Source organism: Phocoena sinus, chromosome 3 (assembly GCF_008692025.1).
Source record: "Phocoena sinus isolate mPhoSin1 chromosome 3, mPhoSin1.pri, whole genome shotgun sequence".
Taxonomy (NCBI): Eukaryota; Metazoa; Chordata; class Mammalia; order Artiodactyla; family Phocoenidae; genus Phocoena; species Phocoena sinus.
In genome coordinates, this window is record NC_045765.1 from 71577689 (window position 1) to 71591503 (window position 13815).

General features: G+C 41.6%; 1 protein-coding gene and 1 pseudogene across 1 annotated transcript in view; both read right to left on the bottom strand.

The window, feature by feature from the left end:
• The window catches only part of SNCAIP (synuclein alpha interacting protein), a 149021-nt gene that overhangs the window by 71871 nt on the left and 63335 nt on the right, over positions 1–13815 (bottom strand). The window contains exon 2 of the mRNA XM_032627002.1: positions 1541–1643. Within this exon, the coding sequence (XP_032482893.1) occupies positions 1541–1600 (60 nt within the window). The 5' untranslated portion in view covers positions 1601–1643. The remainder of the gene's footprint in view (positions 1–1540; positions 1644–13815) is intronic.
• LOC116751048 lies at positions 12284–13269 on the bottom strand (annotated as a pseudogene).

Sequence of the window (13815 nt, forward strand, 5' to 3'; positions counted from 1 at the left end):
TGGAGCCCGGACTGGTGCCTTCACAGCCTATGCTCTTAAAATGCAACTTCATTATCAAGGCTCACAGAGCTACCCTGAATTGATAATCATAACATATGCCCCTTTCTGAAACACATTCCACCCTACCCCCACCTCTCACATCATCATTCACTTTTCTTGCTTTTCCCCAGCCAGCTCAAAATACCTGGAGGGGAGTGGTTATAAAAGAACCATGCTCTGATCCACATTTAAGTCAAGCACAGTGATTTAAAAAGGGAGGGGGAGAGGGAGAGGGAGAGGGAGAGGGAGAGGGAGAGGGAGAGGGAGAGAGAGAGAGAGAGAGAGAGAGAGAGAGAGAGAGAGAGAGATACCACTCATTTCACATTAGTCTTAATGACACTCACTTCACATTAGCCTTAATGAGGACTAATAAAAGTTGTCTGGAAGCTGAAGGAGGGAAAGGCTGAATTCACAAATAGGGAAAGGTAGGAAGATTCATCCATTAAATAGGTGATTCTTCAAATGCATCCCAGGAATCCAATTCTTGCATAGAGTATGCATATTTTACTTCAAGGTAAGGAGTAAATTAGAAGAATAACACTGCTGCCAGAGGCGCCTTAAAGCTTATATTTTTGAGACAATTGCCAGTGGTGACCAAAAACTGAGAAATCAATGGAAAGGTCGGTCAGAAAGTGTACCCTTGGAGGTCCTGGGAAGAAAAGTTACATAGCTAGTCCAGAAACAGCAATCTTCTCATCACATAGTCTTGTGAGTCAGCGCAACTGGGCTAGGGTTTGAGCGGCCAGTAGGTTTGCTGGTTGGCCTTTGGCAGAAGAGATCACGTGGCCCAGGGTAAGTCACAAGCAGCTCTGAGCAAAGGGCAGGCAGACCATCCACTCACAGCTGCCAGGAGTTAGGCTGGAGGCAGCAGGAAGTCTGTGAGTGTTGTGGGAACTAAGAAGCTCATCAGCCCACAGCATTACAGTATTAAGCAGGGCCTCAGTGGTCAGCCTGTCCTGTCCTTTATCAACACATGACTCTTCCTCAGTATTCCCACCCACAGGTGTCCAACCTGTGTTTTGAAAGCTCCAGTGACTGGAAGCTCTTATTGTTCATAAATTAATAACTTGGCCATCCTTCAGTCTGTGTCCTTGTGAACGCTACAGCATGCTGGCTGTGGCACAGCCAGTCATATAAAAGAGATTAACATCGATAGGGTTAATTATGTACATAAGTAAATTTATGAAGGTGCCTACCATATGCAGGCACTTTATAAATTTACTCAATGAATAATTTTGACGACAATGAAACAGATTAGGAAGGGGAGGCCCAGTGAGGTTAAATGTCTTTCTCACCCAAGCTCACACAAAATTAAGTGGGAGTCACTCCTGGTCCAGGAGGCCCCCAAGCCACACTTTGTCTGCCACGGCAGGATTTTTGCTGTCAATTTCTAAACGTGGTTGGAAGAGTTTAGGATATACAGACTACAACAGAGAAAGGAGCCCAATATAGATGAAGGCGGAATCTCCTGAAAGCATTGCTTGCAAGTAGCAATACTTACAGAGATGTCATCACTGAAGTCAATTTCATCCAAATCAAGGTATTCAGGGGCTTCCATCATTCTTCTTTGCACATTTTGAGTAAGGTCAAATCCTTATAAAGTCCTGGACCTGACAGAAGCACAAAAGAAAAGCAAAACGGTTAGCTGTTTTATAACCAAAAAGCACATTTATATTTAGACAAAGTGAGAAAAGTCACTGGGTGCAAGGGCTGCCTTTGAGCACACTTCCTCCCTTTGAATGTCCCCAGCTTGGTTCTCCAGAAGCAGTAAGCACAGCTCCTCCAGGCTCCCCAGGAGGCTCCCTAGGGAGCAGCCATGGTCCTTCGCCATATTGCATTTGTGCCTGTTTGTCTTTGCCAGAGCAGTAACTCAGGTCAGATTCTCCCCTTGTGATCAATATTAAGATTGACTCAGCCCACATCCACCACTACACCTTGGGTGAATGCAGGGGCTTCGAGGATGGGGAGCAAACCTTGAAATCTTAGGACAACCATATTCAAATGTTTATGTGGGCATATCTTTAGATCCTGGGCATGGAGTAATGAATACTGGATCGCCACGGTAATAACACAAGGACAAGGCAGATACTAACTTACCAACAATAATGAATATTTCAGAATTTGTAGTACAACCTCCAGTTCACCCCCTCAGAAAAAGGATCTAAGCAGAGATTTAAACCACAGAGTTATTGCATCGCCCCCTGCTTCTAACAGCTTTGCCTGCCGATGCCAGAGTGACCCGACACAGGCGCCAGAATGTCCTCAGTCAGCACTTGCCTTGGGGCTGCCTGTGGCAGTTCTTTAAATCTGTCAAGGAAGATATATCACCTCCCAGTTCATTTTCCCACCACTTATCCTCATCACCATTGGCAGTGGCAGTGGTACCTACAGATGTCAGGAACAGAAATATAGATCTCCTGGCAGTGCCTTGGGGTGCAGTTATCTTCCGCAGAGCAAACTCTCAGATATCGAAAAAGATTCCATTTCCCGTAACTTGTCTTTCTTATTATAAAAACTGTCTTATGTACTCAGACTTGAGTATCCGAAATAATTTACTTTTTTCTCTTTCGGATCTCTAATGAAGGGGTACCTTGCCAAAGGGGAAGGCGTACCTTGCCAAAGAGTAAGGAGTACATTATTGGAAAGGGAAAATAAATCTAGGCTGATGAAAATGAGCTTATCGATATAAGATCAAGAATGTAAAAATACCTAGTTTTTAAAAGGAAACTAACTCTGAAGGCACTGATTTCTCATTTTGAGGTTTTTAAAAAATTTACAGAAATAGCATAATTGCGGCAAAGGGGGGAACCACTCTCCGTTCCATACCTCAAACCCATGACTTGACTCAATTTTCAGTGCTTCCCCCTTCCTTCCCTTCCCACACGCATATACCATTTTTACATATTTTTAATTATAGTGGATACGGAGTTGATCCAAAAAAGAATTAGGATGCTACTACCATGTACAAATGTGATTATCCATTTAGAATAAATATTAAACGTTCTTCTGAAATCACAGTAAAGTTTAAAATAAAACCAATTAGGATGCTACTACCATGTACAAATGTGATTATCCATTTAGAATAAATATTAAATGTTCTTCTGAAATCACAGTAAAGTTTAAAATAAAACGAAAACCAATTTGTCTTTGATACCTAAATTAAATTTTATTATTTATAGAAATATAAAAATTGGTTCTTAAACAAATTTCTTGGTGCAAAAATATATCACTTTTCCTCTAAGCCTCACAAAGCTTTTCAGAGAAAAATGTACACACTCATACTTGCAAATTACTCAGAATAACTTTCTCTTCCATTCTGGTAGATTCTGAGACAATCCAGACTCTGGATTCCAACTTGTCAACTAACAGACTTTCTCCCAATCCAATTTCTTTGCACTAAGTCTGTACTCCACATTGAACTGTTGATTTACAGACTGTTCCCAAGGCTTTGGTGAACACAAAGATGATTCTGGGTGTCGGGATGGGGTACAGACAAGCGCAGTATCACCACAAACAGGGAAACGCGAGATGAAGTAGAAAAACATGAGTCAAATCTGGGGACCAAGCGGATCTCTAAATATATAGAAATACAAGACTAAATACAAAATGCAAATGGACACATCTTAACTAAGCATATTAACAAGTAATCGTTGAGGCCCTGTTTGAGGTGTGTTTAACAACATGAAGAGCAATTTCCCTTTGAGCATAGACATTCTAATGGAACATATCCAGTGGATAATATAAATCATGACACCAAGGCACAGAGTCTTTATATTTGGATTTGGAGGTTGGTAGTGAGATTGTTTATTCTACAGAACAGCATATAAGAGTTATAGCAGTGCCAGCCCATTATAGGAAGGTCATATTTATCTCAGTGGGTTGGACGGTCCTGCCTCAGACTAAGTGGTCCAAGGCATACAGGATTCTCCTTTACTTCCCGATGGACTCCCATATGTGGCCATCTCCTTTAACATGCCTTATTCTATCGACAACACAATTCCGTTTGTCTAGTTTCAATGCTTCTTTCTTTCAAGGTGCCACTTGGAAAGTATTACGTCCTCGTTTATAAGGTACAGAGATCCCTGTGGTTCACCGATCCTGGCCACATTCCCAACATCAATTGCTTCTTTTCACTGGAGGGTGAGTCCATGGTTGTCCCAGGGATCATTATATTGCCTCTTCCTTCCCCAACTGCCCTTCCACTGAGCACATAGCACCCTCGAGCACTCCCTTCTGAGGAATTGGGATGTGACTGGAGGGGATGAGGTCAGGTTTAGAGCAGCTGTTGCAAATAATCCAACATGATAAGGAAACTGAGCTGGGCTGTGGGTGCTTTTCTCATTGTGCGCGTCAGGCACTGCCTCACCCCACACACCCGGTGGGACCCAGCGAGTGGGACCCAGTGAGCCCCCGTTTCTCACTGACACACAGGCACCGATGGAATGCACAGCTACCGAGGGCACAGACCAGAGGCCCAGGGGCCAAGTCTGGTCCACAGACGTGATGTGTTTGGCCCTAGCAGTGTTTCCAAAAAATTGACTCTGTTGCCAACTTGTAGCCCTTTGGTGCTTTCACATAAGAGTCTCGATTTCTGGCTTCACTTAAAAAATATCTGGAGGTCTGGGGGCACAGGTCTGCATTCCCCATGATAACAATGGGCTATAGCTGAGCTGCAGCTGCCCTGTCTATGGGGCATGTACTCCCCAGGTCCCCCCACACTCCTACCCCCCATCGGCTCTCCTCATCCACACATCCTGCCTGGCTCTGGGGGCGTTTGAGTCTTTGACCCTTCAAAGGAATCCAGTATGAAACATGAAGTGCCACCCTCCTCCCTTTCCTTATTGGTGCCTTCTGCCAAACGCTATTTCCTTCATTTGTATTCTAACGTTGGATTTGTATTCTACAATTGTTTTAAATTCTCATACCGCAACAGCAGTAAAATGAAATTTCTTACCAGTAAACTACCAGCATGTTACAATTTGTGCTTTTCTACAACCTCCATTTTATCTCTTAGTATGAGAAAAAGAAAACCTTCACAAACATCATAAAATGCTACGAGGCGGGGATTACATTTCCTTCACTTTACAGCCTGAGGAAGAAGAGGTCCTTGCCTTGTTGTCATTGGCGTTGTGCAGTTACACGGTGCCACTTCACTATTGTGACTGGGGGGAGGGCGGAAGCTGTGCCAATGACAAGCCCAGAAAAAGACCAAGACCATCCTCCACGTGGCCGGCCCGAAAGCTTGGATGTAAGAAGGCCAACCCTGCTCAAGGCTGGTGAGAGTGGGTTGACACCTCAGTGGAAAATAGTTTTCAGCCTCCCCAGAAAGGGCAGTCCAGCTTAAAAGCCTTTACATGAGACTTTTACTGCTACACATCATAGTTGCCCTGGACCCCTCTGGGACCTCAGAGCGCAGTCATTTATAAATTTGTACTGCAGCCTCATCCCACCGGCCCTGTGCCTGCAAGCTGCAGTCACTGGTCCCAGGTTCTCCGAGGACTTTCTCCCGTATTGCCACACCTCTCCCCTCAGCACACCTCTTACAGAGCTGTCCACCTCAGGTACTGCTGACTGGTTGAAATCATTCCATTTCAAGCTCAGTTGGGCTTTTAATTTCTCTTCATTGACATTGGCAAGTTTTAATGTGTTATGCACTGGAGTAGGTATGTCATGCGTTTAAGCTGTTTTTAAGTGCGGGGAGAGGTGACGGTAGAGATTGGGCAGGAGGTGGGAAAGCAGAGAAAGGGAAAGAAAACATTTTCCAATGGCTTAGCTCTACTACTTTGGGTCGGAAAACTTATAGGGAGGGAAAGAATACAAAAATTAGAATGTGAGGACACAGGCCTAGGTGGCTAGGATCCAAATGCCATGTAGAAGCTATTGGTGACACATCACACCCCTTCTCTTGATGTGCCCAAGGCACTGGGAGAAACTTTACCCAAACTCCAAATTGAGGTCAGCTAGAGCAGGAAAAGACCAAAGAAGTAATGAGCGTCAACTGTGCATAATGCCTGTAGGATTTTTCCTACTCTCACAGAGTTTTGATAAATTGCCAAGAACAGAAGTCCCTCTAGTGCCTATTAAAATGTACAGTAGAGGCCCTGGCCCTAATAGGTCTATCAACACCATGTCACCGTCTCATGGGTGACCTCAGTGATGGCCCAACTGCTTCCTTCAAGAGAAGATTCAATTTAGGGAAAAGCTCCAAGTAACTAGGAGTCCAACTGAATAATAAAAAGTAGGCATCGATTTAAAAAATAGCCTCCCCCCTCTAGTGTTAGGATTTTCAGGCGACATTTAAAATTTTTTTTTATAGTGACTTGAAAACTGACTCTGAAAATAATTCCAAATGAAGACTTACAAAAATCTGTTGGGTAATGGCTCGGAGTGGCCGACAGAATTTCTTTGAGAAACTGCCCTCGTTTAATGTACACAGTCTGGTGTGCTTGGCTCATAAAAGGCTCACTGATTTGTAACTACAGTCACATATCACATAAATTGCTCTACTGAAATTCTTCTTAAAATGAATTGCCTCACTCCAATTTATAAAGAGTCAGCATGGACTCATTCTGAAGGCTCATGTTACACAGATTTCTCCTCTTCTGCCAAAGTCACTATTGCTACATTTACCAGTGTACTAGGAGGCCTGGTAATTAAAAGTAAGTTGGGCTTGTCAAAATAAATGAGCAGGGTACATTCGGTGATGAGGTAACCTCGGTTGATTTGCATTACAACTTCTTTCTTTACTCTTTAATTCACCAATACTTGGGAAAACACAGCAGCTGCCTACACCCTCACACACACACACTTGGCCAGATTTGTACTGGGATACATTTTCAGTTTGGAAGCCTACACATAGATACTGAACTTCCTTTCATATAACAAGAGTTCAAAAAAAAAAAAATCATAAACTACGTACTGGAAGGCTTGGGTGGAAAAAAGTGGAATATATGAAATGTTGTCCCCAGTTGGCTCGGTAGCTTGGCTGGCAAGAAAGCAACTCATTCCAAATGTTGGACTCAGTTTCTTTCACTCTTTGATTCAACAGTGGCCAGAAGCATGGCAGTCACTAAATGCCTAGTCTTGAAGCAGAAAAATGATAGAGGCAAGAAATTTCTACTGGAAAGAGGTAACTGAAGGAGAGCCAACAAGTACATATGAGGAGAAAAGGGAAAAGCACAAGCTGTGTAGATTTCATCCCCTTCTTCATTTATGGAATATTCCTGCATGTACATGCTGGGTAAGACCAACACTACTCTCCACGCCAGTGTGCGGCATTCAGTACAAGGGGGAAATAGACAAGAAAACAAGCCGTTACAATATACTGTGGTCCTACCTAGAGGGGTGAGATCGGGAGGGTGGGAGGGAGATGCAAGAGGGAGGGGATATGGGGATACATGTATACAGATAGCTGACTCACTTTGCTATACAGCAGCAAGTAACACAACAGTGTAAAGCAATTATACACCAATAAAGATGTTTTAAAAAATGCCTCCGTGAAGAGAAAAATGAAATCAATATTTAAATAATAAAAGATACAATGTATGTTTTCTAGGAATTCAGAAAAAAATGTATACTGTGGTCCCTGCTGAGACAAATAAATACACAGGAACCTGAGTCACTTAACCTAGACCTTGGAGAGGAGGGAACTGTGACCGGTACAGGTGAGGTCTAAGCTGAAAGCTGAAGGGTGAGGATTCAAATGGTGAGGGAGTCAAAGGGGCAGGACGAAGTGTTCTAGGTAGAGTTACAGCACGGGCAAAGGCCTGGAGGGGAGAATTCTGAAGCAGGATTTCCAGAAGAATGGGTAACATTGATTTAACACCTGTTGCTGTTTTTGCTTCAAAAAAGCGGTCTTAAAGGGTGATGGCCAGGGTGGATGGGTAACGACAGCAGTCAGGAAGGTATTTCCAAAGCCAGGGTGTAAACAGAGCACGTGTTGGAATACCAGCTTTTCTGGCATGTTTGGAGAAAGTACAAGTGAGTATTTGCTATCAAACAGGAGACTTCAATGTACAGTAATATATTGAGCTTGCTCCAACTTGGGGGCAAGGGGAGCTGCATTTCCTGTTTGAATGCTCACAAACATTTGTGAAGCAAAACTTCTTAGCAGGGGCTAGGTCTGGGCGCCTTTACGTATACTCTCTCCTGTGCGTCTCACGAAGACTGGGAGACAAATATCTTTACAATCTCCTTTGTGGAGGTAAGGAAACCAAGGCTCAGTGAGGTTCTGTGATCGCCTCACACACGGGGCTTCTGGTGATACGTGTGTCTTGCTCCCTTATTTCAGCTTGCCAAAACCGCAGGGGTAAGGTAACACTTCGCCCGTATCAAACATTTAATTTTTTTCAAATCACCTTAAATATTTTTTTTTACCTTTCTTAAGTACAACTCTGTGAGAGGGAGGCAGAGGGTGTCTATCACAGTTTGCAATCATATCTTTCCTATTTTGAAGACATCAAAACTCAGGAATGTGTCGGCCAAGGTTATGTACTCCTAAATAGGGGTAAAGCCAGCTCAGACAAACCACTTCCCGATAGCAAGTCCAGAGCTCTTCTGATTTACCCCCTAGACTGTTCTGAAACATGGCCGTGGCTCCGAACCATCTAGGCCAGAATTCCATAGGCATCCTCAGTCCTGAATTGTACTGTTTTGGGTGTTCACAGACCATAACTCCAAATTGCTCTTTCCTCTCTCCAGCAGAGTCTAAAGAGAATGGTATAGGCATGAGGATCATTAAAGAAAAGTGTATAGACCTTTGTGAACCTAACATACCTTATCCACAGGTGTCCCTGAACTGGCCAGTAAAGCATTGTATTCCACAGTCAATTGATTTAATACCTCAACTTCATCTTCAAAGAAAATTTGATTATGACCATCTTTCCTTATGTCTTATTGAAAAGGCAAGTAAAATACCACTGTACTAGGGAGCCTCATTCTAGAGGATTGTTCTGACAAAACCCTATAAAGGTTGGTCTTTTTGTAGTTTTTCAAAAAATTGAAGTATATTTGGTTTAAAATATGGTCTTTTTCGTTGTGAGCCCTAGCTTGTAGTTTAAAATTCTTGCAAATGATTTGGGGTTATTTCATTATTTCTAAAATCTGTCACTGAGAATGAACTAACTTATACCAGAACTTTAGAGACTGAAAGGACCTTAGTTTTTAAGCTCTGAGGCAGAGGTACTTTTAAATTTGTATTTGTGTGTGTGTGTGTGTGTGTGTGTGTGTGTGTGTGTGTGTGTGTGAGAGTGATTTAAATTGAGTTTAATATTTAAAATCCTTTTTGGAAGAGGAAGCGAAGAATCCATGCTCACAGTACCTGAACAAAAGAAGATAAAAGAATGTAGAATGGAAGAAAAATATAAACACAGGTAAATACAAGGAAATATGTATTGTGTTCAGTTCTGGATGCCTCGACTTAAGAAGGCCACAGGCAAACCAGAATATGCCGAGACAGAGCAAGGAAGTCAAGACAGCCAGTGGCTGGCAAACTCTGCCTCATGTGACATAGCTAAGGAACTATCTAACTTGTAGAAAAGCACTCCTCTCTCTCTAAGAATCTAAAAAGCCATCAGGTAAAAGGAGGATTTGCCTTCAAGGTAGGAAACTTTTTGGAGGAAGTTTCAGGGATGCCAGTCTCAGCAAATACTTCTTAATAATGGCATAAATGGAATGGGCTCCTTGGTAAGATCACAGCCACCCCAGCAAGAAACTATTCCTTTAGAGGTTTGGAGAGATATTCTGAGGGAGAAAGATGAGAATCCTGCATTGGAAAGGAGGAACAGATGACCTTCTAAGTCAGAGATTCTGTGCGGTCCTGATCCAGGACCTCAGGACCATCCTGACCAACTCTGACCCCTCTCCAAGGTGCTACCATGACAACCTTTGTAGAACTTCCTTTATCCTATTTCAGCTGCCATCCTGATCCCACCAGGAATGCGAATGAAATATGGAGGTTAAGGGAGAGGAAAAGAGAGAGAGAGAGAGAGCCAGAGAGTTAAAGGGAGAATAATTTTAAAAAGCGAACTGGAATGTTGTTCATTCAGTGAGAATACAATTTACTCTCTGTTGTAGATGAAAACTTATCAATTCCACAAGGACAAAACTATGACCTAATGAGGCCCAAGCAAAAAGAAAATATCTGGGAAGGAAAAGGAAACATTTTTAGCACTGGGAAGTTGAGCCTGGGTGTATGCCAACCGTGTCCTGCACTGGCTTCTGGAAAGGAACTATGGAACTGGATCCCTTACCCAGTTATATACCGGAAACTCTCCAAATTCAAGTTCCAGATTTTTGGCGCACCTGAAGTGGTCATGCTTTACTCTTGATTTTGCAAAGATTGCTTGATTTCTACAGTGGATTTGTTTGGCAATTATTATTGAGAATGTATGCAGCACAGATGACAATCCTGGTTCTCATTTTAGAGGGAAGTAGACAAAACAGCACTGTGCATGGGAGCATTAAAGACTACATCAGGAGTCAGTTGTCTTGGCTTTGTTCTCCTACCTCTCATCGTTTGTGAGCATTAAACTTCTGAGTAACCCTAGACCAGTTGTTCTCAAAGTTCAGCCTGCAAAAGAACCAACCAGAAGGCTTATTAAAACAAATTGCTGGGTCCAACCCCGAGAGTTTCTGGTTCAGTAGGTATGGGTTGGGGCCTGAGAATTTACATGTCTAACAAGTTCCCAGATGATGCTGATTCTGCTGGTCTCAGAACCCCATTTGAGAACTACTACCTAAGATCAATGGCTGATCCCAGCCCTGGCTACATCTGCACTTAATTAAAAGATGGTGACCTCTTCCCCACATCCTCCATCTCCACAGATGTTAACTTCATTATACAGGATCCATGCCTAGTGCCCTTCTGATTAAACTTCCTCAGTGGACTCAACTAAGCATTTCCCATGAAGACCACCCAGAAACCTCAGGTCTTAAGTCTGTGTGTGTGTGTGTGTGTGTGTGTGTGTGTGTGTGTGTGTGTGTATTTTGATTCCCAGTGCTATGCAAGGGACAGACATTGGCCTACCAAACCCTACAAAATTTGAGCCTTGGTTACTTTAAAAATTCCCTTCTCGGTAGCACTTCATGGCAACATGGATGTTCTAAGTTTCTCCTGTTAATGAGATCCAGGTTTATAATTTTAGATGCAGCATTTTCAGAGCAAGAATCTCTATTTAGGAATATCCATTCACTAGAACTACAATATAGTAAATCCTATGTCTACTAATAAAAGGAAAATGAAAAAATACAAGAATTGAATAAGAATTAGCTTAAAAATCCAATGCTTATACAATATGTATGCATCATAAGATACTTAAAATTATTGATCATTGAATTTGAAGCAGTTCAAATGGCTACACTGGCTAACTAAAAAATAAAATCCTGGTCATGTGTTTTAAATTATAATGTGCTTATTTTTATTAAAACCAAATTCAGAAAACAGATTATTATGGATATTTTATCAATTCTTCCAATTAAAATGTACCAATTTAATAACCAAAACAGGAAACAAACTCTTTGTAAAATAAATATCCCTTTTTTTCTGAAGAGGAGTACAGCTTGATATTTAGGTGATTAAGAAGCGTAGGCTAAATGTCTGTAGTAACCAAATATTTGCACATCTGTACATACACACAGGTATGATTTGGCAAGCACTAATTCTTTCATCCAATTCTTTTATCTAGCCCGAATTTACTAAAGATACTTAGAGGAAGGAAAATGATCAAAATCTATTTCTGGCTTAGATGAGGTACCACAATTGACAGTGCAAAAACTGAACATTGCATACTTAACTAATACATTTCCAATATGTGTCAAAGCATTTCAAGAAAAACATAAGATGAAAACACAAGATTACTGTTAAGTACCTTTAGGAATTCAGCTGGGATGTGTGATCCTCAGTTTCCACAATATGCTATTTTTTAACACAGTATCTTACACAGAGTAAATACTTAATCAATTGTTTGTTGAGTTCACTTCCAGACTGTGATCAGTTGAGTCAGTCAAGAATTTCTACACTAAAAACTGTGGTATTGTCTAGAATAACAAACGTTGAGATGACTGTTTTTTCTTCCACTTACGATAACCTTGTGTTCATATATCTTCTTCTTGCAGTTTCCCTCAGAAGTTTTTTTTGAGGAGGTGTCAATCATCTAGTCCCTCTTTCAGAAACTATAATATCTATTGATGAGGCCTATGTAGACATCAGCTGAACCTTCCATTGATAGGGTCTGTTTCCCAAAGACTAAAACAGAGTTTTTTCCCAGTAAGCATATGGAGAGAGAATAACATTTGCAGGCTGTGGTGTGGGTTTTTCCTCTTTGGCATCACAGAAGGACATCAACTTCATTTTGTAATTCACCAGCATAAGCAGGAAAGGACTGAGAGCAGAGAAGCCTAAAGAGAGGGCTGTGAGAACGGCTGGAAAAAGGGCACAGGCTGCCAAAGTCTTTCAAGAAATAGACTAAGACAAAGTGAGAAATCCAAAGTGGAGTGATCAGCCACATTACTAAAATACCAAACTTGGCCCCTCTTAGGATTTCAATTTCTGAACCACATCTCCAATCCAGATGTCACCATATGTCATCTTCTTTCTTTCCGAAAGCAGAAAAGACATCCAGAAACAAAGACTAAGACGGCTAAAGGAAGACTATCAATCAGAACCCAAAATACTTTCCCATAGTAAAACTCTACTTGCTTGTTTCCAAAGTCAATTAGGCAATCCATGTGAATCCTGTTAGTAGACAAGGGCTCTGTATCATTTCCTACATTCAGGTATTCTGATTTTCTAGTATAAGGTAAAACTGGGAGGTACACTGCCATGCCAGCCATCCAAAGTGCAGAAACCACCTTCAAGGAATGCTTCTGATGGTCCGGGTTTGGAGGCTCGCTAAAGGGTTGGACAGTCTGGTAAAGCTTCTGGTGGTAGAGCAATGCAAAGTGTAACATGAACTAGATGGCCAGGAAGTCATCAGGGCTGCCATGAAGCGTAGAACTTGGCAGCCAGCTGAATCCGACATGAAACCAGAAGAATAAACTATTTTTATGACATTCACCACCAAGTTTTTAACGAGGTGGACAAATATAAGACTGAAAATCAGAAGAAAGGATGTCTCTAAACGCCCAGTCATACATTTCCTTGTAGAATAAAATAAACACGTTTCCAGCAAAGCTCACAAGGATTAGAAGGGGGCAAGCAATGATCTCAAGCACATCTGCAGAGGGCTTCATGGTAAATGGCAAATCAGTGAGCTCAGACGTCTTCTTCTTCAGTTTGAGTCATTAGGCACTTGAAACACTTTTAAGAAGCCTTTAGTGAGAAGACCTGGGTTTTTGTAATTCACTACATTGACACAACCCTCACCCTAAGAGTTCGGAGATGGTCTGTAACAGAATTCTGCTTGCTCCAGTGCTGAGCTGCTGGAAACAAAACAGCTTCTCAAGAGGATTCTGTTTTATCATCTCTGGGGATGTAACTATAACGAGAAAGTGCTAGGTATCATCACTTCATTAAAAGTTCTCAGAAGTGTATTTATAGCACTGTAATGAGGGAGAGAACAAAATTAAATTTGTGACAGCAAAAGAAAGGTAGCCAGAGGCTGAAATGACCCTCTTCACTCATAAAAAATATTAAAGAAGTGAGGGTGTCTGAATAACAATGAAGATTTCCAAATAACAAAATTACATATTTTGTTATTATAATATATTTTGTTATTATATATGACATTCTTTAATGTCAAAATTATTATTTTGACATTAATAACATGATAGAGATTT